Raw genomic sequence first — 26,294 nt, 5'->3', positions numbered from 1 at the left:
TTGAAACGTAAGAAAACAGAATGCATTAGAGAATTTGCAAAAAAAAACTTATATCTTCAAAAATCGAGGAGTGTCGGTTTTACCCGTAGAGTCGGTATTATCCGGATTACCCCCAGTAGAATATTCATAAAATAATTCAATAATAGTTGAAAAAATTCAAATTTCGTTTATTTTTTGCGTATTTAAAACTTTTTTTATAATTTTTTTAAATCGTTCATATTTCCGGTTGGTGAAAAGACCTCTCTCAAAACTATCATTTCCTACAACAAACAAATAAACAAGCAAACAAACAAAATGTTGTAAAACGCAAAAACAGCACGCCTAAGGCCCAGACACAATGCATACGGATTTTACTACGTTGCGTAAATTTAACAGAAAACCCATGGAAAAACTGTCAAATTGCCGCAACGTAGTAAAATCCGTATGCAATGTGTCTGGTCCTCTAGAAAAGCATGTGCGGCTAAAATAATTATTAGTGCAGCAAAGTAACTCAAGAAAAAGGTTAAGGGGGCATAGTTCCTTTTACACCATATTTTTTGCCTTATTTGAAATATTTTTTTCTCAATAACGCGAAAGGCGAATCGTATCGGGTTTTTGCATTCAATACATTGCATTTTATACTAATATTTACAATTTTATTTTCATATGGGAACCTCTTCCTCTTTCCCCTACGGCTCCATAAAGATAGTCATTCAAAAAAAAACATGGATTGCGGTACCATGGACTGGCGCTGGGGAGCTTATCCGAATCGAAAATTTTCAAAACGACAAGAAAGTATATTAAATTATCTGGTGTTTGACCCATCCTTTTTTTTTAATTCGTAGGGATAACGAAATAGCGGACATTGAAATTTGAAACATAAAAGTAAGATTTTTAGTCGAAAAAATTGACTTTAAACATTTCTAAAAAATACGAAAATTGCAATATCGAAAAAAGGATGGGAACACTAAATAATTTTGTTGGCTTTGAAACAAAACAAAGAATCATGAGAATTGCCGTTCTTGGGATATTTATGGTACCGACTTTCAAAATCTGGTTTCGAGAAAAACGGCGTTGAAGTTTTCTTCGCTGTGTAATCGCTCTAGACATGCGCAATTTGTCAATGTTTGGAATTCATCCAAACGGCTTCAAACACATATCTTTCGAAATAATCAATAAAAAAAGTTTTTTGAAAATTCAAAAAGTTCTATGCCCCCTTAATGAAAGCAACATATATAGAGTAAGGAGGAGCAAAAGTGCGATGAGAGCGATTCAATGATTTATCAGTGCAGATTCCGAGTAAATCAACTTGGATTGGAGATAACTTTGAGAGTTTGAATCTATCGTAAACATTTGTTGTTTACGAGACATGGTTGCTGAGTTATGTGCAAATGTTATTTTAGATCGATTTTGATGTAATTTTCATTATAGACAAATACGATATCAAATCAATAGAAGTTTATTACTTGTTGAAAAATTTTACATATCGCTCTTGAAAATGCGGTGAGAAGGATTTACAAAATATATTTCGCTTTTCCATAACTTGATCAAACCCCGTCAAGCGCGTAGCGGGGCAAAAATACGATTCACGGATGGGGCAAAAGTGCGATTCATGGACGAGCAAAAATGCCTAGGTAATCATATACAGTTTTGGGCACTGTATTACAGATACTAGAAATAGAAGATCTGCCGAAAACTGTGTGCTCTACAGATGCTGGCCGAAGAAAAATAGTGTCTATTCGCTGGTGAAACAAAAAAAACTTTGGTAAAGTTTCGATCTGACGGAGGCTGCAGTACGCCAGCGAAAAATAGGAAAGGTGCAAATTGAGAATATTTCTTACCAAAACACATCGCAGATTGAAGATATTATGGTTTTGTTAGCTACTGCTGTGCTAATTTCATGAATTCAAACTTCGCACTTTTGCCCCGCGGTATTCGCACTTTTAACCCACTAGTATGTATCCAATGGGCAATGGGACAAAAGTGCAATTTGGCAGTTGATTGAAAAATGAACAATTTATTTTACATAACACTATTACTCAAGATGATTTATAGTTTAATGTTAAGATATTGAGTTATTGCATCAATATAAAATATATTTTATTGCTGTACTTCTTCATATCTCGTGAAAATTGATGACAACTGCATACATCGCACTTATGCCCCGTCCTACTCGATACATACATTGTAAAAACATACGGTGAAAATTATGAAATTTCCTACATATTATAACTTTTTGGTTTATAATTTCGCCATGATAAAACTCTGACAGGCAGTAGTAGAGAAAAGTCATCCACAGTAAGACACTTTTTCCAAAAAAATTTATATTTTTAATTTTGTTATATGGTCTGGTGCTGATTTCTCGTAATTGGCTATTTCCGTTCTATCCAATACCAATTATTACAAATATCCACGTTTCTAATGACACACAATGTAAAATTAGTTATTGTAGTTTGTTGGCTAAGGTCAGTGTGTTTGAGTCAAATCAGCACAAGAACATTTGAATTATTCGTCAAAACCAACCAAGAAATTACTAAAATTGAAGTGACTTTCCGTAGTACGACTAATTCCCGTCGGGTGCTAAACCCTAATACAGGCCAGACTCGATTATCCGGGTGAATTTTTTTTTTATAGCGTTAAATACGTTTTGAACGTAAATACATTTCAAAAAATCTATTTACAAAAAAATTTTTTTTTCACCCGGATAATCGAGTCCGACCTCTATAGCAAGGATTTAGAAATTGGTCGAAAAGCACGAAGTTGATCTGGGGTGACATTGCGCATCTCGTTTCGAGTGATTTTCGTTCGAGACGCCCATTTGTTTAACGTGGTCGAAACGAACCAAAATCACTCGAAACTCGAAGCCCGGAGGGCCGAGGCCTGTATATCAATCGGTAATGGATAATTCTTAGTTCAACGAACTTAGAAATGTCTGTGTGTGATATGTACGTCTGTATGGTGACGCTTGACTTAAGTCGTCTGGCTCAGTATTTCCAGGTATGGCTACGTGGAGGCGCTTGGTAGGGGCTTCGGATGGCTAGGGCTATGCTGGGCGCTTTTCCTTAGTTGCCTTCCCCATTTTATACCCATGCCTCTAAGCACAGAGTTTCAGACCGAAAATTGTTTTTCGCGGTGCAAAAGTTTCTTTTTGAAATGCAATTTTATTAACTACAAGTTTGCCTGCCGAAGATGCTAATTTTGACCAAACAAACCATTTTTTACAGTAGTGAATTGATTTTTGCATTCCACTTGAAAAAAGTAAATGACTAAATTTGAACTTCTCTTATTCATACTACTTTATAGTTTTTTTAACGATAGTCTTTCTAAAAGACGAAGACATGGTAGGATAAGGTACAGAAACATAGGTGTTTATAGTATCTCCAGGGCAAGACAAAACGTGAAACGGAAAGAGCGGAAAATTAGATAAGACAGACTGATCAAATTTTTAATATGAATAGTTGGGAATTTTCAATAAAATGAGATTATACATTGTGCCTCAAGTATTTATAGTTTTTAACCATTTGTAAGCCTTTGGATGAAATTTCGCCAAATCTAGAATTTAATAGGTAGCTTTGCAGAACGTATACGAATAGAAGATAATCGCGTGGTTTTAAATACGTTTACGTCCCAACGTTTCAAAATTATAATTTTTGGCACGTTTTGGACTGTAGAATTCATGAAGCAACGGAAAGTTTGTTTGCATTGTCATCGCTGATTTTTCTGAAATGAATTTAAGCTGACCTTCAAAAACAAACACTGTCGGGAAAATACAACGAGCGAAGCACAGAAGCAAACTATGCTAAATTGTCATACGCAACGATACTCATTATGTAAATAGCGGTTATATGAGACTTACTTGGATGTTTGAAAATTTTCTTGTAAAAACAGTAAATTACGAAAAATAAGATCAAAAATATACCTTTTTATAAATTTTATTTGATGGTAATGGTACTACAAAAAAAAACCATAATTTGTTTATTTATATCAAAAAATACTGATTGATTTATGCGTGATTTATGGTGGTTCGAAAACCACGAGACAAAGTTAAATTGATTATAACTAAAAATAAAAACAGGTACAATGAGACGAGCCAATATAGTCCCTAGGTTGATAAGCATTTCCTCTTACCAATGCTAATACGCTACAGATATAGCGCCCTACACGCTTTAAAGGAGATGAAGTTCACAAAAATAAGTCGAAACATGCGAGAAAGGATTCAAAACAACTCCAAACATGAAACAATGCTAATATTCAAACAAACTTGAATAAAATAAATATTATAACAAGACAGATTTGAAGCCACTTATAAGTATAAGTATAGTATAAGTATAAGTAAAAGTATAAGAAATATAAAATACAATATTGCAATATCGAGACAATTGCGGCAATTGAAAATCAATTATCATTCTTATCGTAGACTCTAATAATTATAATTGAAGACGAACCCATATACTAAAGGGATACCTTTGAAACGACGCATGGCGACAAGAGTTTGCTGGGAAATAGACTATTGGCAAACTCAACGGGAAACCGCCATTCGCTAGCCGGAGCCTACAAGAGAAAAAGAGTAACGCCAAAGAGAGCCACTGTGTTACGGCTTTCCATAGTAGCAGCGGTGAAAACCGACCGACACCGACAGGATGTACGGAAACGACTGAATGAATCTCCGCTGTCCGAGATGAAATGGCTATAAAATAGAAAGTCGAGATTGTTTACCATCAGTTCAGCTTGAAACGCGACGCGATTCGGAGTGAAGTGATCTCGAAACGTTTTTGGCCGTCCTGATACCGTTTTAGTGGATAATAAATTTTAGTCTGTTCTACTACCTCTTCATAATTGGATTATAGGGATGTTGGTCGGATTAAAATATATGTTAACATTTTTGCTGCAGGATTCGAATGGATTATGAAGTGAACAACAGATAATGGAGTCATAGAAGATTTTTGTAGTGAACCAGTAGTATTCGCAGAAAAAAAACAGATTGGCGCCTTGAATCCGAGTCTAGGACATTTCATACGACCTTCAATGAGCTTTCTTGGCAGCGATTGAGGAGGGTATTGAGATATATTTTTTCAACAGTTTAATGAAAGCAAATAATGTTTTGTCCTGCACGAAAATTCATATAGATTGACGAAATATCGTTGTAAATATGGTCGAAAATCAGTAGTCTTTGAAACAAAAAGTGAATTATTTAATCGATCTCAACTTTCTTCAATTGTACCCAAAAATATTAAAAACTATCGGATTTTCAAATAATAATTCTTTCCAAGAGTAGCTGTCACAAGTTTTATCAACTTAACGTATATATTATCAACCATCAATATTACGCTAATTAAATTATAATGGCTATGATTAAATTAATTTTGATCGATGACTCGATGCCTGCTGAGGCTGACACAATCTAGCTTGTTTAGCTTATTGATATCAGAGGCATATCGATTTAAAAAGTCATTGTTTTGAATAATTTGTTAATAAAAAAAATAAAAAAACAACAGCTCTAACGTGCTATTTATTTATCGTAACATTGGTTGTCAACTTATTCAATTCATTTGATTGTATTAGGCCAACATTGCTTCAAATTGCCGCTCTAGACTTAAGGCACGAAACCTACTAATATATTTCGTCATTGTATCGATATAAATCAGTGTAAAAAAATATTTACGTAAACATTGCCCGAACAGAATCTTGAAGCAAAATGAAAACGTGACCATAGTTTCTCTAGAGCGACAGAAACATCTCATCAAAGACGTGTTACGCCATTCATCAATTAATTGCGAATATTCGTTAATCAATGACTTATAGTTCCTACCAATAAGTGCTGTATTTGGAAAAAAAAGAAATATTGTGATTGGTTTTGTGCTTTGAATAGTAGGTACTACAAAGTGTATCGTGAAAAACCTTCCAATGGCATTCGCAGGCTGAAGTTCATCAACAGTGTTCTCTGTTCAAACGAAAGATGCAACGAATGCAATCCGTTTCGTCAACATTTACCATGTGGGAAGTCCACCACATGACAAGTGTAACATAGATGCTCTCCATTGCGATGTACAAACGAAAATCATTCAAACAAATGCTACCTAATTGCCCGAGCTGGAACGGTCTCGCTATAGCAGCCCCGTTGAAAATACCGGTAAACTGGACACGTGTCTTGCGGCTTCAGCCGAGCACCCGCCTGAATCCCGAGCTCATTTTGCAGGTTGATATTTTTTCTTTTTTCCAATTAACACGATTTACCTACTAGCGTAGTATAAAAACAAAACTTACGAATTTGTAGAAAAAGGGTATAGTGTGGTGGTGGAAAACTGAGTTTAACACCAAATAATCCAGCGGGAGATTATTGTTTAACTAAATGAAATAATTTTTAGCGATATGTTATTTGTTATGCAGTTATAAAGTGCTGAACAATCAAGTATTATTGTAAAACTACATATTTGGAAAATCCGGATGCTGCAATTCAATATGTATTTTTAGGCTATTGTATGTTATGTATCAATACATAAAAAAAGAAATTGTCAGTTTTCGAAGACACTTACTTTTATTGAATGACACAGTTTAAAACAGTTTATTGAATGTCGCAATTTAAAACGTGCTAATTCTAAAACCCGCAATCCGCATCCCCCATTACAAACTGTTCACTGATTTTATTATAATTGTATGCCAATGTAAATATAATCACGTTTTAAAGGGGATTTAACAAGTGGCATTATTGGAACTAAATCACGAAAATCAATGTTGGAATTTGTTTCCAGTCCACGTGTGACCGTTATCGTTTGTCTTCGATTTGTGGCGTTTTTATGGAGTATGAACCACGCTCCTTTTTTATTATGAACACATTACCTTTTCTGCATTGAATAACAAAGCTTCATAGAAAGTTATTCTTTCTTACCTTTATTTAAAGAAAAGTGCCATTAAAATAAGTGTTTATGAATAACATGCACCATATTTTTCAGCCTGTGAATAATGATTCAGACGGATATGACTACGGTACTGACATATTGGTTCAAATCTTTACTAAATGATGTAAAACTACTTTTCGATAACAACATTCAAATTACAAAAAACCTGTATGATTTATTCGTACAAGAAGTACCTACCTTAAAACATATATTCGGCAGGATATTTTATGCGTGACTGAAGTTCTAAAAGACATATTATTTCAAGATTAAATGTTTGACAGTTGAACTATTAGTTGTAATAAAAAAAGAAGATAGTTAAGGAGGCCATCAAGCAGCTGAAGAACAATAAATCGACTGGGAAGGATGGCATCGGAGTAAAGCTGATAGACGACCCAGAGGAGCTTGTCCCTTGTCAGCGCCAACAAATTGTAAGAATTTTGGATACAGAATAGCTACCGGAGGAGCGAAAAGATGTTTTTTCCGGCGATTCTCACCAATTATGAACAGATTTGTAGAAATTTATCCGTGGCGGACCAAATATTTACGCTGTGGCAGATTAGGCAGATGTGGCACACATCGTAGGTGGCTATATAATCGCATTATATACCTGGCTACATCCGAACAACCGCAGGGGAAGTGGGTAGGAATGTTAGTGTAGCATCTACTTTTGAAAGTGCAGGGAACCCATACACATACTACCTTCATAGATGTTACAGGAAAACAGAGTATATCATGTTAGTAGGGCAAGGCAAACAAAAAGGATCATGAGGAAGATTTATTCAATAATAAACTGTATATAGTAGGGGAGAGTAGTCAACAGTGAGACATCGGGAATAGCTTCGCCATAAAACATACAAGATCCATGATATTTTCCTGCAAAGTAAAGTTTGTGAATCTATATCACATAATACAGTTTGAGAAAAACTTGTTAATTTTTTAGTATATTTTTTAACAAAAGTCGTTTTTGGGGGGGTCAAAGTAAATTTTATTGCGATCGTTTTCAGGTGATTTTTAACGGCAAATCGCCTAACTACTCCAAATTAAATTTACTACATGGCATCTCATAGGAATGAGAGATTAAAATAAAAAAATATAAGACCATCGAATTGTTTGCTAACACCACTATTTCACTATTTCTTATAAAACATTCCTATTGGGAACAGTGAGACAAACAGATGTGGGTAATTTGCAAAAAAAAAATTTGTGTTGAATTGTAAATCAATCCATATAAATTGATTGTAAATGAGTTCTGAAGTGTAAGTTGAAGGTCAGATAACCAGGTTTTGACCTTTATATGAATATTAATGTAGATGTGAGAAAAATCAGAATTTTAAATAATGCACAACAATAATGTATCCTTTATGCACAAAATAAACAGTACGACCTCTAAACTATTCTTTGTAACCAAAAAATATGGTTTAAGTTTAATTCTAATATGTGTCTCAGTATTCAATACTCGTTGTCTCACTCTTCCCACCTACTGGGGAACAGTGAGCCAAAAACACACCTTCACATTTGCGTTTGTAACTATTTTATCTTTCAACCAAAAGGGCTGAAACTTTTTTTCAGACAACTAGAAGGATATACCTTTCAAATGGATTGAAGACCTCGTTGGTAACTATCACCAAAAATTTTTTAAAATTTTTGGAAAAAAAAGTGTCTCACTGTAGACGTCTCTCCCCTATATATTCTGTATATAGGGTACGGGTGGGTATTTCCAGCCCATTAAGCGGTAGCCTGAACAATATTCAGGAAGTATGTTGAAACTATATTTATTCGAGACAAGATTTTTATACCAGTTGATAAAATAATATTTACTGAATATCAGCGTGTATTTTGGTCTTAATAAAACGCTACTGAATTTGAGTTATAGTCGCGAGAAATGATGAAGTCGCTGCGGCTAAATTGAGCCCATTTTCTATAGTGATGTCTGTGTTTTTTAAATCCGACAGGCCGAAATAGCTAGCACAGCGATTAAATGCTTTTCAAAAACAGAGACCGATGGGTAACTTCTCGCTATTGCCTACATTCCGGGCTCATTGAAGATAATTAGTTTTGCAGTAACAACAGCTTGCTGCAGGCGCGTGTATCACTGAATCGTTCATATACACTAGCGCCAGTTGTCACTCAAATAACAGATACGTCAGCACATATATTGGTAGTAGTGTAAATAACGCACCATATGCTGGAATTAAAAACAAAATGCTGCTAATGGCTAGTGAATGAAAATTGATTTATATTTTCATATCAGAGGGGAATTTTTGTGTTCTTCCGTGATAAAAAGAAGTAGAATTGTTCTGTGATAGCATATTCACAGCTGGTTAGTTTCTAGAATAAATAAACGTGAACATAATTGTGTGTTTTCCAAACCATCATCAAGAGCGGATACGCGTAAGCGATTGCTGCTAGTTTTTTTCAGCCTGGTTACGTGCTAGTGGAAAAACAGTGGTTTTGATGTTTATTGAATAAATTTAAGCAAACTACTTACATTTTTATGAAAATAGTTATAACACATTAAAGCCCATGAGTGCTATCTTCGTTTCAGTATTGTTATATAGCGGCAAAGTTTTTATTTTGGAAAGTGATGATGATGATGATATCCATGTGTATTATTTAAACTTGTTACGGTCAAAGTTTTGATCGTACAGTAGGAGGTGCTTGATGAGCTAAAACGAAACAAATAATTACAATAACATATTAGACTTACCTGCTACCAAGGCCGGGTGGCTCAGCCGTCTGCGCAAAATCTTAGTTTTGAGGTCTGGCATCTGGGAACCACGCAGCATCGCACCCCCTAGCTTAGCTACTCAATAGAGTATTACCGGGTATGACCGCGTGGAGGCGCTAGGTAGGAGCTTGGGCTGGCAAAAGCTATATTGGTTGCATTCTCGTTTGCCTTCCCCATTTTATACCCAAATATTCACGCTGTGGTAGATCCTCCAAAAAGTTCATGAATACAGATTTTCCACGCACAATTTTTTCATTGATTTAAAAGCTGTGTATGATACCATCAACCATAAAGAGCTATGGAAAATCATAGACGAGAGCATCATCCACGGAAAGCTGACCAAACTGATAAGAGCTGCATAGAATGATACGCAATTCTGTGAGTAAATTTTAAGTGGATTGTCAAGTTCATCTGAATAACGCTGGGAGCTTTGTTAATCAATGCATACTCTTCAGCATAAAGGGTGTCCCACATCAAATTGCACCACGGAAAAACGCTGTAGAAAATTACCTAATTGACCGATCCTTTTCAAACTTTCAGACAATAAAATATAACCCATTAGTAGGCTTTCGGCATATTTATTTCATTCAACTTCAATACTATAAACGTATGCTCGCACCTTACGCTTACCTCCACTCAAAAAGTTTTGTACCGTGCAAGCACCATATTCAAAACAGTACCTAATTCTGAGCAGTTGCAAATTTTTCTTAAATATTAACAAAACTCTAGCTATTTAAACCATTTTGATAATATGAAATCATCAGATGTAGTGATTAAATTGTTTAAATAATTAGAATTTTGTCAATATTTATGAAAAATTCGCAACTGTTCGGAAATAGACACTGTTTTGAATATGGTGCTTGCACGGTACATCTGCCTGCAGCTTCTTCTGTGCGGAAACTCACTTTTTCTCCATGTCTTCCTTAGATTTGATCACCTTGGGATGCTTCCGTAGTGCCTGCTTCGTACTAGCCCAGTTCGATGGGCCTTAGTTCTGCTGCGTTGGGGTGGGGGGGGGGGGGGTGTTAATGTCCTTGGGTATGAAAGTGGCCCCGTTGGCGTTGGCTTTGTACCACTCCAGGATATCCTTTGAATAGTGGCATGAAGCTAGATCCGGCCAGAAGATGGTAGGGCCCTAGTGTTGCTGCAACAGAGGAAGCAAACGCTTCTGTAGACACTCCTTGAGGTAGATTTGCCCGTTAATATTCCCGTTAGTCACGAACGGCGCACTCTGTTTGCCATATGAGCACATCGCTTGCCAAATCATGTATTTCTTGGCAAACTCTGAAAGTTTCTGCATCCTTACTTCCTTCGGAACATCAAACTTGTGCTGGGCGGTGAAGTACTGTAGCCCCGGAAGCTGCCAGAAGTCCGCATTGACGTAAGTCTCATCATCCATGATCTCGCTGATCCATCTCGATGTACAGTTTCCAGGCCCGTGACTTTCCCACCGTATTTTGGCGTTCGTCACGATTTGGAGCCTTCTGCACTTTGTACGTATGCAGTCCCTCCCGGTCTTTGACTTTCTGAACGAAAGACTTTTTGACTACATCCCTGACCGAAGCATTGGGATTCCACCGAAACGCTTCCACACCACACTTGTGATCCTGTACACTAATAGAACATCCATTCTGACCGCATTTCTCTTTCCGTTCGATGCTCAGAGTTTCGAAGTAACGTTCAATCACACGACTCACAGTTCAGTGCACGATTTCAAGTTGTTTTCCGATGTCCCGATGAGAGAGTTGAGGATTTTTCAGATGCTTGCGAAAAATAAATTCGAGACGTTGCTTTTCGGGTGATGCCATTTTTTCCAATTTTCGAAAAACTGACCGCGATAAAAATACAGTGTAACACTACACTCACCCAATGGGTAATTTTCTACAACGTTTCATCCGTGGTGCAATTTCATGTGGGACACCCTTTAGCGCAGCAGGGTATTATAAACCAAAGGCTTATCAACACTTAAGCACGATATTCAATCTAGTCTATACATCTGCCTTGCCGATGAAATGGATATAGTCGGTAGAACATCTGTGGTGGTGGCTAAACAGACTAAAGCGCGAAGCAGAGGGCTAAACATAAATACGGCAGTAGTGTAACGATCGACGACGATGAGTACAAGGAAGTTGAATTGGTTTACCTTGGCGTACTAGTGGCGGACGGCGGACAATGACACCAAGCATCATGTACCTCATGTACAACATGTACCATGCATCCATTCCATCTCCTTATTTCGTCACATTTGTCCATGCCGAATGTTCCGAGTCAAATTTTCTTGATTTTCATTGTATATTTAGATTTATAAAGGTACCTTACTAGGACCACGCTTCAGTGTCTCGTGATATGATACAGTACCGAGGCAATACATTTCTCAACCCTGCGGGCGCGCTAACGTCCGCGTAAAAACACGCTTTCAAAATACGCTAGAAATCATCGAACTTTTATTCAAATCACACCAGGTTTTGTAAACAGGCAAAACTAAATAAAAAAATCAAAACATGAATTTCGGTTGAATGCACAAATTTTATGCAGTATTGTTGTGAAATTATAAGATTGATTTATTCTACACCAATTTATGTCTTTAAACTTGATTTTTGTAACTTTTATTTAAATTAAGACTTGAAAATGTACTGGCAAATTATCATAGTGATATTCCTCCCTGTTTACACTTTGTTGGTAGCGCTGTAGAAAACTAGGTCAGGTGTAGTGTACAGAAAATCATTAAGTCCAAAAATTTTGAAGATTTGGGCGATTTTACCCGGCTATGCTAATCTTGCAGAAAAATTTTTTGGTAAGAAAACTATAAATAGTAATAAATGCAATTCAACAAAAGAGCGTAGGCGTGTTTATCGGCCGGCTTAGTTATCTATAGCTAAGTGAGAGTATTTTTAGTTGTACTAAATTATTCCCCAGAACAGCCATAGTGCGTAAAGCTGCAGCGACTCCGGCATACTAAACAACAATAAGGGACAGCATGAAAATCATCACATTCAACAGGTTTGATGACAACACAACGGGCGGCTTATGAATTATTTATTCGTACTGCTCAACTGTAGATACCGCGATAAAAAAATAATATATAAATCAACAAGTATTATCAACCATTCCGCTGATCAATTACACAACGATTTAAGTGTCCGTAGTAGGATGATACGTACTTGAATTACTAAGCAAACAGCAGCGACACTGTGACAGGATAACGGATATATTTCACCATTTTCACTAGAAAAAAGTAACATCCGTATTTACCTTACGCACCGAGAAAAAGTTGGAAAATCGTTTTAAAAATGAGCTTTCAACATGAAGCATTAGCATGAACACATTTACATAGATTTACTGGTGTTGTAACTCTATAAGTGATGTCAAATAAAATTATTACAGGGGTCAGTCCCGGCGTAGTGGTCAGCATTCACGCCTCTCACGCCGAGGACCCGGGTTCAAATCCCAACCCCGCAGAAGTCACGAATGACATAAGCTGTTAAAGTGATAATCTATAATCTAACAAAAAAAAATATTACGAATTTGCGATAAAAATCGTTGCAGTCCTCTATTGCAACGATTAGGTCTCTCTAAAGATCATAAATTAGGTTAGATATTATGGTCACATTTTTAATTTTTTTTTGGTAGGCCTCAATCTCTACTAGGAAATAGGTTTAATTGCATAAGCAATCAAATCCAAATTATAGGAAGTAATGGTATTCTAATAGTGTTGAAAATTCACCACTTGTGATTAAACACACAAAATGATATAAACTCCCACCCGAATGATAAAAAAAACACATTTAATATACTGGCGCTACTTGCATAACAGTCTTACTTTCTACTATGGAGTTTCCTATATAAATAAAACTGTTATGCGAGTATCGGCAGTATATGGAAATACCGTTCTGATTCAAACTTATGAACAGTCACAAACTTCGAACACTCCCGAATAAAATGCTGGGTAGTATCGCTGATATGATAAAATATTATGCTTACTATAAATCACCGTGTTCGTTAAGGCCCAGACACAATGCATACGGATTTGACTACGTTGCGGCAATTTGACAGTTTTTCCATGGGTTTTCTGTGAAATTTCCGCAATGTAGTACAATCCGTAAGCATTGTGTCTGGGCCTTTAGAATGTCCTCTATGCGGTGGGGTATGACAGTGAACTGTAAGACTCCTTGTAAGAAATCAGCAAGCAGTGGGAAAAGTGACAACTCAGATTTTCACTTGGTTCGCATACTCTTAGCGTTTCGCGTAAAAGTAGCTGTTTTTCGTATGCATTATTTTACCATTTTTAGAACGTTTACCTTCGCATTACGTGATTATTAGATAAGTGCAAGGTATGCATTTAGTAAAGCATAGTGAAAATAAAATAGTTCATTTATTATATAAATTTAAATGTTCGAAGTTTGAATCACGTTTTGAGGAGTGATTCAGATTTCGAACAGCCATGAATATTATCAAGTATTTGATGCTTTTCTTTGGAAAAATGGTATTATCTTGATTGTAAAGCTGTACAAAGTCAACTTGCTTTAGATGTGCTACATGCAGTTCGAAAATATTAGCAATTAACTACAAAAGTATGGTAGATTGAAACTAATTGCTGTGTAAAAAATTTAAATCACACGGTTGGGTGGATTGAAAAAGACACTGTTTAGAAAAAGGATATAAATTCACTCAAATTGGTTGAGTGGCACTAAAACATTAATATTTATCAAAATATCACTAGTGTTCGATGTTTGAGACAGAAATATTCGAGTTGTGAATGTCGACCATGAAACTGTTCGAAGTTTGATTCAAAACCAAACTATAACTTTTTAGTCTATTTTAATGTAAAACTATATTTTATTGTCCTTTCGAAATTTTCCCTCCCGGGAATATGCACGAAAATAAATAAATTGTCATGCTGTTAATCCATTTAAGTGGATATAATATAAAAAATCGAACAATTTTCTTTGAACAAAATCGTAGCATAGCTTAAGCATTCGAAGTTTGAATCAGAACGGTATTCGAAAACTGAACAAATATCTATCTGTCCATTTGTATGCAGGTCTTTCACACTTTGAAATTCTCTCAATTATTTCAACAATGGTTGAAGAATTGTTAGAGCGCTTTATTTTTTGTATCATAAAAAATCTAATAAAAGTTCATTTTATTTTTTCAACAACAGTTTCATAGATTTAGAAACTCTTGATTGACAATCAAGTTATTGTTAATTTCTTTAATTTAATTACTCTTTTAAAAGTATGTTAAGATTATGAAGGCATAATAAATTCTACAGTTTAAATACACTACATACAATTACAAGAGTTCGGAATTGTGGATTCACGCGTTAGGATTCCAATAAAAACACTTAGCTACAATAATTATCTCAATATTCTGTGATGTTAACTTTATGCGATAAAGGTGGATATTCACCAAAAGGTGGATTAATATTGGTCTTCTACTTATGATACTGTTATGCATAATTGATCATATGACAAGCTTCGCCCTAGAGTAGTTAAAATCAACATAAAACATTTCTCCTGCATAGTCGCGGTCGCGAGGGACCGATTTTCACAATCTGTGACCATCATTCGAAGTCACGGTCAAACGACCTCATGCGAGTATGCTCATGCGAGCATGCGATGGGACATTTTAACACCTCATTCAAGTTTCAAACGTCCGGTGGTGCAAATGTGTCGACCAATTCGGAGAAAATGAAAAAGCGTATTGCTTGGTGTGATATTATTCAAAAAAATACAATTTTTATTGCACAAATTATTCTTGTAAGTATGAATGGCAAAAATTAGAGTAGCAGTACTATAGTCACTTCATAATTATAGACAACCAGTTTCTGTTTTGATTTGACAGAATAAACCATTAACTTCCATCATATTTATATTTCTAGCGTAATATAGATATTAGAAAATTGAATATGATGAAAGTTAAGATTGATTATAATAGTCTATGTTATTGTTTATACACAATTGGGATTTATTCCCAACTGTGGAGTGACCATACATCATTCCATTATATCGGCTCCCGTTCCTTCAGATAAAACAAAAAGAGTTGATCTAGGATTATCGCCCACGATGAAAGTTTTCAGTAAATATTACCCTATCATGGGCATTATTAGTATCTCATCCATGATAATGATTCCTGCAAGCTTTAACACATCATTAAAGATTTTAAGATTTAGAACACACATCTTCTTTATGTCGCATGCGAATACTGTTATTGAATTCCGCTAAATTCTGTCAAACAACGCATAATCGGCACTCATCTAAGCTACCTGCCATCCATAAAAAGTTGACCAACAGTTGTTAACCAAAAAGAACATTTTTCTTTTCGATCTCTACACCTTCCTTTGAGGCAATATAAATCGAAACTTTTATCTGCTCTTTTGCAAAAGTTTCGGAACCGCAAAGCTGACATACTTAATCGCACCGAACCGAAATTGTTCCCTTTCAGTTTTATTTTGTTGAAAAAATTCACTTCCACTTACGCCGATTTACGCTGCCCCTCGTGAATTTCCTGGCAAGGACTCGGTTATTTTCTGAGCATAGTAAAAGTTTAAATCGCCATCGCCATTAGTTTATAACCCAAACGCAAACGTTAAGCTCCACAAAGCCTTTGTTAGTGCACTGTTCAAACATATCCTTGAAAACTTATCGTCTCTACTTAAACGCTTCTTATGTCTTTCGGGATTTTCAGGCTGCAGAGTCCGGCAATCTAGACGAGTTCATACGACTGTACGAAGGCGATAACGGTCGGTTGGTAGTTAAGGACAGTAAAGGACGCACGGCAGCTCATCAGGCCGCAGCCAGGAATCGGGTGAATATTCTTCACTTTATCCACGAGCACGGCGGCGATCTGAACGCACAGGACATTTTCGGGAATACTCCGCTTCACGTTGCCGTCGAGAATGATTCACTGGATGCATTGGAATTTTTATTGCGAATGTAAGTACGCTGACGCTGCGAATCAGTATCTATCAATATTAATCTAAATTTTACCGTGTTAAAGGTAAAATGTCATGCTGCAAACTTTTCACCGAAAACATATAAAAAGAACTTGATTTTCATTTATTTTTGCACATAATTTCTTAGAAACCTGTTGTCAAATTGTTGTTGTCAGAATGCTGATGTCACACTACAGAAATTGTACATGGAAATAAGGGAACAGTCCTTCTATCTGGCCAGCTCACACATTATCTTGTTTGATATAAACTTTTAGATCAAAGTAGATTCTCAGAAAATAGGAAATATTTTGCACACATATTCCTTTGTACCTTTCATAGCAGCAGGTATTTGTATCCTTTCTTTTTCTATTGGATGGATAATAGTATCAAAATAAAACAGCTCTTCGTTTTGTTACAGGCAATTCTTGCCTAAAAGTAATATGTAGAAAATATTAGGCACGCAGCTACGTTCTTGCTCCTTTATTGTAAAAAATAAATACAAATGAATCATTCAAAACATTGCCTATCTACTATGATTTAGAAATGGGACACTTTCAAATGCGTGTATTTTTTAACCATTCTTCCAAACGAACCCCTTTCTAAAAATTAAACAAAATTAGGGCACGGGAGGGTATTTCCAGTCCATAAAGCGATGGTATCTATTTTTTCGGCCTATGGCCTAGTTCTAGTAGAAGAACAGGTGGTTTTGACGTTCTTTAAATAAAAAATAATAGATTACTTACTGTCTTGAGGTAATAGTTATAACATATTAAAATTGTTTGTCGGCAAACTATTTTTATTGGCGAAAGAAAAGGCAAATAGGCCAAATTTAGAAACCTACTGAAAATATCCTCCCGTACCCCAATTCTATTTCATGAAACAAACGGACATAACTTAGTCATCGAAGAAATTCTCTTACTTTACTGGCAGTGGCTAGAGAATTCACGAAAATATGAACATTTGAATCGATGAACGTCCCTTATGAACATACACTATTCGCTTTCGTTGCCGATGATTTATCGGCATTTGACTTCTTAAACTTAAGTTTGGACAGAAAGTGATGCTGTACATTTCCATTTCTGAGAGAGCTATTTCTAAGTCATAGTTCAAGCCCTCTAGTTTGGCTATCAATTAAGATGTACACCTGAACGAATGTTTGAAGACAATTTTGATCCCGTTTCTACAAGAACGTCATGCAGATGCACAATATGTGTTTTGGCAGGATAAAGCGTCGTCGCTATACGCCAAAAACACAATTGTTCCTGAATTCCCATTCGTACCTAAATTGTACCTAAAAACCACAACCCGAAAAACTGCTTCCATATCGCCTGATCGAAGAATTCTTCGGGATTTTGAGGTCCTTGGTATACAAAAATAACTGGAGAGCCACGAAATGCAAACAGCTGATCGGTAGAATCAAGAGATACATTCGCAAACTTGACATGACGGCCGTACAAGACTTCTGTTCCGTCATCAAAAGGAAGCTTCGCCAAAAGGCCGATTACAGACCATTTTCAAATGTTCACTACTTTTTTTTCTTAACAATGGACAATGTATCTTTAATTTCGGTAGATCTTGAAGAAGATCAAGTATCTTTGTCTTTTTTGAAAGCTTGAGAAATAGAGTAAGTTAACCTATAGTGAACCATTTATCTATAATGGACCTAGGGTACAATTTTGGCCTTTATTAATTACGTTAAAATTACGCCATTAGTGGACCCTCTCCATGCAAAATACACTAGAATTCCTATAATGGAGCCGGCCGTTAACCTATCGTAAACCACAATGGTTCAAAAACGGAAAACAAACATTCCAATCTGTTCTGAAAAATATGTTAAATTTGGAAATTTGCTACATAAATTTATATATTTTTAGGTTTAATCGAAAGATACTAATATTGTAAGTGCAATCGGTGGGGTGTTTAGCGTTACCAGTTCAAAATAATTGGTAGAAGAAGACTTGTCATGCACTAACCAATTTAAGAAGTTAAGTTTCGAAGATACAGTAGAGCTATCCATCGAATAGTATCGATTATTTCCGGGAATGTGCATGTTCGAAAGAGGGAAGTAACTTTCGTTCTCCAAAACAAATCATTTTTCGGAATATTTGTTTTATCAACCAGCGGCATTAAGATTTCAGCATCGCTATCTGTTCCTTAGTATATTGCATGGCTCTGGTCTTTTTTCTGCACTTTATTCCGACTCTTTTCAATGTGTTGCAGATGTACTGGTGGGAACCGTTGAACTTTTTTGTAGCATCCCGTTGACTCACGAAAAAGAGAACGATATCCTTCTGCGTCGATAATTTTGGCTGGGCTTCCACTACTTTGCTTGCGAGCAGTTGTTAGGCATCTTGGTATATGGTAAACAGTCAAAGCTGTCAAAGCCACAACATTTTCGCTTTTTGAATGCTGGACCGGATACTTTTTGCCGAGATTTCTGTGCAGTTCGTAGAACTGCCCTCCTGGTTGCTAGCTCATTTACGCTAGCGATCTCACAGTATTTCTTGTGGTCTGAACTATAACGGACTGCATTGAACTGAAACGATTCTTGGATTCTTTCTCTGACAAGTGCTTGCGAAACTTGTTTACTATTAATGTATCGAAATGTTCTGTAATTTCTTTCACACGTAAGAAAACCGTAATTGTCATCGCACAGAGCGGTCGCCTGGTCACCCGAGCTAACATTCCCGAAGGGAGCCCAAGCGGCGCTTCGCAGCAACGAGTCGAAGCGGAGCGTCAAGGTGACGTCTGAAGCGGAGCGGCAAGCGAGTGACAGTCTGTGGCGAACCGATTGCTGATCTTGTCTTTTTCCGTGCAGTCGTGATCGAGAGCAAACGCTCAAACTTATACTACAAGTAATACTTAAATTAAACTTATACTAAAGTGGATTAAAACTAAAAACTAGATTAAAAGCTAAAGTGAAATTGAACCAGAATTGATTATACTTAAAACTAGTTACTTATCCAGGTAAAACTTAACATTAAAACTAGACTAGTGCTTACAATTACCTATTCCAAAATTCATACTTAACCTAGAATACAGTGAAGCACGTGCAGCACGCCGCAACGTGCCAGAGCAGCCCGACAGGCACAAAGGACACCAAACAGTAAGCAATTAATACGAACGATGACCTAAAATGTAATGTTTAATGTAATTAATTAATGTCCATAGATTTGAAGCCTATTACACGATTTGCTATCAAATAAATTGCCTTTCCTTTCGGCTGCAACAGTAATTGTCCAACTATGCAGTATCTGGACAAATGCTTAAAAGAGTCACAGTAATTAAGGATCTTGGATTATTATTAGACTTACAACTTTCCTTTAAACATCACTATTCTCATAACATTCTGCATAGCACATGCAAATAGAAACCTTGGCTTTATTATGAGGATTAACAGAGAATTTTCCGACCCATTTTGCTAGCGGCCATTGTATTCCTCACTTGTCCGTTGCATTCTGTAGATATCGGCCATTATATGGAGTCCCTGTACCGAAATTGGAATTGGAGTAACCGGATTGAAGCAATACAGGCCAGATTCCTACGTTTTGCTCTTAGGTTTTTACCGTGGCAAAACCCTAGTCATTTGGCACCCTATGCTGACAGTTTGTGATAGCTCAGAGTCGACACACTGGCAAAAAAGCGAAATATATTCCAAGCAGTTTCCACGGGAAAGCTATTAACTGGAGAAATAGATGCTCCGAACATACTAACGGGTGGCAACTAAAATTTTGGATTTTTTTTCTCAAGCTGTCAAAAAAATCCATCTGCGTGATGTTTTTGTAGAAGCGGGATTAAAACTTTCTTCAAACATTCGTCTGGTGCAACTTAATTGATAGCTAAACCAGAGGGCTTGTTGTTGACGGCATGAAAAAGAGAATGATGTCCTTCTGCGTCCATAATTTTGGCTTCCACTACCTTACTTCCGGATAGTTGTTGGGTATCTTAGGATATGGTAAACAATCGAAGCCATAACATTTTCGCTTTTTAAATGTTGCACCTACCGTATATCTTTTACCGAGATTTCTGTGGCAGTTTGTAGAAGTGTGCAACGCGCTTCCGAAATGCTTCTTGTTTCGATGCCATTTTAAGAAAAACTGGGCAAGCATAAAGAAAACAAAAACTATTAACAAAAAGGATAGAGAGAGATAGAAAGAGAGAGAGAGAGAGAGAGAGAGAGAGAGAGAGAGAGAGAGAGAGAGAGAGAGAGAGAGAGAGAGAGAGAGAGAGAGAGCTAACACATGCATACTCTCATTTCTCTCTGAGCTCGTTTTTTGTTGAGTATACGGGCCGCGAAAAAACTCCAAAATTTTAGTTGCCACCCGTTATTCAAAATCGATTTAAATGTACCCTCCAGAAACCTAAGATTTCGTCATTTCCTGCGCCTTGCATTCCACCGCACAGTGTGTCATTGAGACCCACAAAGGTCTGATGAACAAATACAACTAAACAAATAAACTTGAAATTGGACTTTGAACCAAATTTGAAATTAAACTCGACCAAACAATAATAAAACTAGTAGGTTTCGATAAGATACTTGAAATTGGATTTACATTGGGCTGGAAATTAGCATTAAAATTGGACATGAAATAGGATACGAAAGTTTGCTTAAAATTAGGCCTGGGCTTGAAATAAAATTTTAAAGGCTTTAAAATTTAAACTTTACTTGATACTGACTTTCGAATTGGACTAGAAAACGCAAAAAGAAGTTGCGAGCAGTTTTTTATAATCAATAAGTTCTGATTCAATAAGTTGAATCTAAAGGTAATTTCCGATACCTCCAAACTACATTTAACTTTCCTAGGAACTATTTCCTTCGAATTTCAATATGTGAAAGGTATTCGGAGTATATACTAAGAACACCTTTCCTCTATGAATATCAACAGACTTTTCATTCAAAAGTGACAGCCACCGCATCAATACAATTAATTCCGATCGACTGCTTTCCAATTTCGTTTTTCTGCAACAGACCTGTGGCAACAAACATATTGAACGAAAAGAAGCTCGCCCCAGTGCACTTGGCTACCGAATTGAACAAGGTCGAAGATTTGCTGGTGATGGGAAAATATCGGGACGTCATCGACATCCAGCAGGGTGGTGAGCATGGTCGCACAGCACTACATTTGGCCGCTATCTACGATAACGAGGAATGCGCACGGATTTTGGTAATGCTTTAGAAACAACTAACTTTCACTCAAACTAACATTACCTTATTTCCTAAGATTTCCGAATTTGGCGCCTGCCCGCGGAGGCCCTGCAACAACGGCTACTACCCGATCCATGAGGCTGCCAAGAATGCCAGCTCGAAGACGATGGAGGTATTCTTCCAGTGGGGCGAATCGAAGGGTTGCACCCGCGAGGAGATGATTTCCTTCTACGATTCCGAAGGCAACGTACCGCTCCATTCCGCCGTTCACGGCGGGGACATCAAAGCTGTCGAACTTTGCCTGAAATCGGGAGCGAAAATATCCACCCAACAGCACGATCTTTCCACCCCGGTGCATCTGGCGGCAGCGCAAGTACGTATCTAACATTAGGGTGGTTAATGTTCCGATGATTGTTTCGTAAAAACAGTTAAACTATATTTCACTAAATCATATCTAGTCTTAATCTAGTGTAGCCTTAATAAGTGTATAATATTTTTAATTTATCCCTCATTATTTCTGCACATTGAAATAAACTAAGTTTATCTTAGTACTTATCAAATTTTATTTGTTGTGCTCTACCCTATCATTAATTCTCAACCAGCACAGGTTTCATCCGCAAAATTAGTTAATCATTTCCAGTTGAATGCCCAATATGCTGTTTTTACGTATTCACTCAACCAAATAGAAATCTTACCGAAAAGATAATTACATTTAATAAGATAAGTACCGCTTAAGTCTTCCACAGGAAAAAAGCAAAGCAACTTTTTGTCTATATGCCATTAATTGAAAAAACTTGATGAACGATATGCTCAGTTAAAAAAATCCAGAAAGCTCAATGCCACAACTAGAGTTGACATATGAAGAAAATTTTATTGATTCAAGAGAAGAAAAATAGCAAGCACCTCTCTGTCACTGACGAAATAATAAACCTAATAAATTTCTTTCCAAATTTCTTCTCAAATGCGATTCAGGGTGCTATAGAAATAGTGAAGCTCATGTTTGTGATGCAACCGCAAGAGAAACGTATCAGTCTCTGCTGTACTGATATTCAGAAGATGACTCCACTGCATTGTGCAGCAATGTTTGATCATCCAGAAATTGTGGAATATTTGATCCACGAAGGAGCCGACATAAATGCACTGGATAAAGAAAACCGATCTCCTCTGCTGCTATCGGCCTCCCGAGGTGGCTGGCGCACGGTTATGATACTGATAAGACTCGGGGCCAACATAGCTTTAAGGGATATAAATTCACGAAATGTGCTGCATTTAGTCATCATCAACGGTGGCCGGTTGGACGACTTTGCCAAGGAGGTTTCTTGCACACAATCCGAGACCCACTTGCTGCAACTATTGAACGAGAAGGATAAAACTGGTTGCTCTCCATTGCATTACGCCAGCCGGGAAGGTCATATTCGATCGCTAGAAAACCTCATCCGACTCGGTGCTTGCATCAATCTGAAGAACAATAACAACGAAAGCCCACTGCACTTTGCTGCCAGGTATGGCCGATATAATACAGTGAGACAACTTTTAGACTCCGAAAAGGGAACATTCATTATCAATGAAAGCGACGGCGAAGGATTAACTCCGCTGCACATTGCTTCCAAAGAAGGCCATACAAGAGTAGTTCAGCTTTTATTGAATAGAGGAGCCCTTCTACATCGAGACCACAATGGACGAAATCCGTTACATTTGGCGGCAATGTCTGGCTACACACAGACAATCGAATTATTGCATTCGGTGCACTCACATCTCATAGACCAGGTGGACAAAGATGGGGTAAGGAAGCTATGAACGTTGTGGAGACTTGAGTAATCTAATCCAGTCTGTTTATTACAGAATACTGCACTGCATTTAGCAACGATGGACAACAAACCAAACGCAGTCGTGCTTCTGTTAAGCCTTGGCTGCAAGCTTTTGCATAACTTTATGGACATGAGTGCCATTGATTATGCCATCTATTACAAATATCCGGAAGCGGCCCTGGCAATGGCTACTCACGAGGAACGAGCTGCTGAAGTGATGGCTCTCAAGTCAGCCAAACATCCTTGCGTAACGCTGGCACTAATCGCTTCGATGCCAAGAGTATTTGAAGCTGTTCAGGATAATTGCATCACCAAAGCAAACTGCAAAAAAGATTCCAAAAGTTTTTACGTAAGTTAATTTAGTTCATAGTTCATGCGATAGTCGCACAACGTTCCAAGAATGCAAAATAACTTTTCATTCATCTAGATCAAATACACTTTCACCTGCCTACAATGTCCGGCTCTGTACGCCCAAATGGACTCCCGGACGGGTGAGGCGGTTCAGATAGTAAAACCGATTCCCCTCCCAGCACTGAACGTAAGTTCAGTCATTGACTGAGCTGCATGTCTAGTTTTCCTACCATTTTAGAATGCATGGCCCATTATTGCTGCTGCTTATCTATTATGTGGATTGCATTTTACGTAGAGATTTCACTAACTGTTTTAACAATCGTACCCTCAGCTTGCCACTGTTTAATTACGATGAAACTCTTATCATGGGAATGACAATAAAATAGGTAGGACTAGTATCGATTTCATACTCTTTAGCCATTATTTATTTTTCACCTGATTAGCAATACATAGTTGCAGTAATGAGTACTGAGCCGATAATTGCATATGCACAGTTCGACTCACTACCATATTGTTCACAGAGAATTACGAACTATTTGTTCAATTCAGAAGTTTGCCGTCCTAGCTATTGTTGAAGTTTTGCTTGTTCTGGGAATTATAAACAGTAAAACCACGTAGAACGACAAGAAAAGTTCTTACATGCGATGTTGCTTTTTTGAGATGCAAAAGCATGCACATCAATAGATTGAGTTTTGCTTTAGTTTAAATTTAATTTCCATTAGTGGTCCTCATGGCTTTGAGGTTGATAGTTTCGGTTGGCTAGTTCTGGAGACATCAGGTTTAAGGATGTTTTGGGCTGAAAATATTCTGGGACACGGTGGTTTCGTTTTGTACACATGCGATATGTGTATGTTGATTAAAGCGTACTAAAAACGATATTGTTAAACGCCGTCTGTAACAAAAGAAATGTTATTAGCGTTTAAAATCATCTATTCCATTCCAATTTCGCAACGTGCACCGCTGCTATCAAAGCAGTAGAATTCCCCGCAGACTAACCTTTTAACGTTGTACCTTTTGTTCGTTTATTATTATTTTTTCTTCTCTCGAATCCCAAAATGTAGATCAAATATTCCTTTCATGTTTACCAAAAGTCCCAGGAGCAAGTGGAAAAAATGCGGAAAGCCCTCAATGATCCCGAATGGCGCCAGCCGCCATTGCATGTAGTAAATGTGAGTGAACGATTGATTGCGCTCGTGTTGTGTAAATTAAATGTGATTGTGGTGCTTGTTTTGTGTTAATTCATAGCAAGTTTCTACCCGCCGAAAGTCTGATTCCCTCATAAAAGGTAAAGTATCGTTAAGGAAGTGCACCCAATTTGAATATTGTCAAACGATGGGCCATGCTTATAAAGAAGAGAGTCAAGCTAATCAGAATAGTATTGTTTTAGTCTATTAAGATTTATGTAAATCTAAACTGCTATCATGATAATACAACAATAGAAAAATGATAGGAATTTCGTGATATCAATTAGTTGAGGATGTAGAAACTCATCTTTTCACACCAAATGGGAAATCCCAGTCTTTTTGCTGTGTTATTCAGGTGCTCCGCCACTACCACCATGTAGCATGTTTCTCCATTGATCTATAGATCAATTTCAAATTTTAAAAAAAAGTTGCTCACCTTTACGAGCAGGACAGTGAAGTTGTGGTTCGCCAGGATGGTATACAGATACAGGTATACAGGTGTATACGGTTAAGTTCAAAACCTGACCGAACGCGATGTTTCCTTGTTAGTGGGCACGAGACAGAATAGATACAAAGCCGATTGATTGTACTTCGAAGTAGGTAAGACTAACCCAACTAAAATTTCCTTGTTAAGCTTCTTTATAGAATCTGTAAATTAAGAAAAACTAAACTATTCTTTATATTGCGGATATTCCACCTTTTTAGACTCCCACGCGAAAATGATTAGCGTGGTTGTTTTCCACACATGGTTATTTCCCACACATGTTTGCAATTTAGCAATTTGAACCATCAGTTTTTCGTTATTGTCTCCCCACTGCGCCCCTCCTTGCTTGACAAGCATATTTTCAACGTATTTGGTAAGTACAGGATAATTATTATTAAAATATGAATTTGCGTAGGACTCGTAAAATTGCTGCAAGACACAATACTTCTACTATTTATTTATTATTTCGCTTTTCGCCCCGGACATGCATACATGGGTTCGAAATAGGCACTGATGAAACTTGCAAGTCAGAGGCGAAATGCGTATCAGTCAGCAGTGTTGAGAAACTCATAGCAGCAAAAAACTCAATGAGATTTCATACACATGAAATTTCAACCTTGATCACAAGCGCTAAGCTCACATATGAATTTCTCTCGCTATTATACGTGATGTCTCTGTTGCTATGCGATGTGAACCAAATTCAGCTGTGAGCATTTTGCTTGATTCATCCACAGCTGGCGTTTCATACAAAGAACCAGGGAGTAAAAGATAATCTATCGTCAGA

The 26,294-nt window shown here is 37.0% G+C and overlaps 1 protein-coding gene across 1 annotated transcript in view; it reads left to right on the top strand.

The window, feature by feature from the left end:
• The window catches only part of LOC128733747 (transient receptor potential cation channel subfamily A member 1), a 33,849-nt gene that overhangs the window by 1,610 nt on the left and 5,945 nt on the right, over nucleotides 1-26,294 (top strand). Inside the window, exons 3-8 of the mRNA XM_053827515.1 lie at nucleotides 16,291-16,538; nucleotides 21,507-21,702; nucleotides 21,760-22,056; nucleotides 22,656-23,465; nucleotides 23,526-23,840; nucleotides 24,904-25,011. Of these exons, the coding sequence (XP_053683490.1) occupies nucleotides 16,291-16,538; nucleotides 21,507-21,702; nucleotides 21,760-22,056; nucleotides 22,656-23,465; nucleotides 23,526-23,840; nucleotides 24,904-25,011 (1,974 nt within the window). The remainder of the gene's footprint in view (nucleotides 1-16,290; nucleotides 16,539-21,506; nucleotides 21,703-21,759; nucleotides 22,057-22,655; nucleotides 23,466-23,525; nucleotides 23,841-24,903; nucleotides 25,012-26,294) is intronic.

Source organism: Sabethes cyaneus, chromosome 2, assembly GCF_943734655.1.
Source record: "Sabethes cyaneus chromosome 2, idSabCyanKW18_F2, whole genome shotgun sequence".
NCBI classification, from domain to species: Eukaryota; Metazoa; Arthropoda; class Insecta; order Diptera; family Culicidae; genus Sabethes; species Sabethes cyaneus.
Note: the sequence above shows the minus strand (reverse complement) of the source record. Positions and strands in the feature narration are given on the sequence as shown.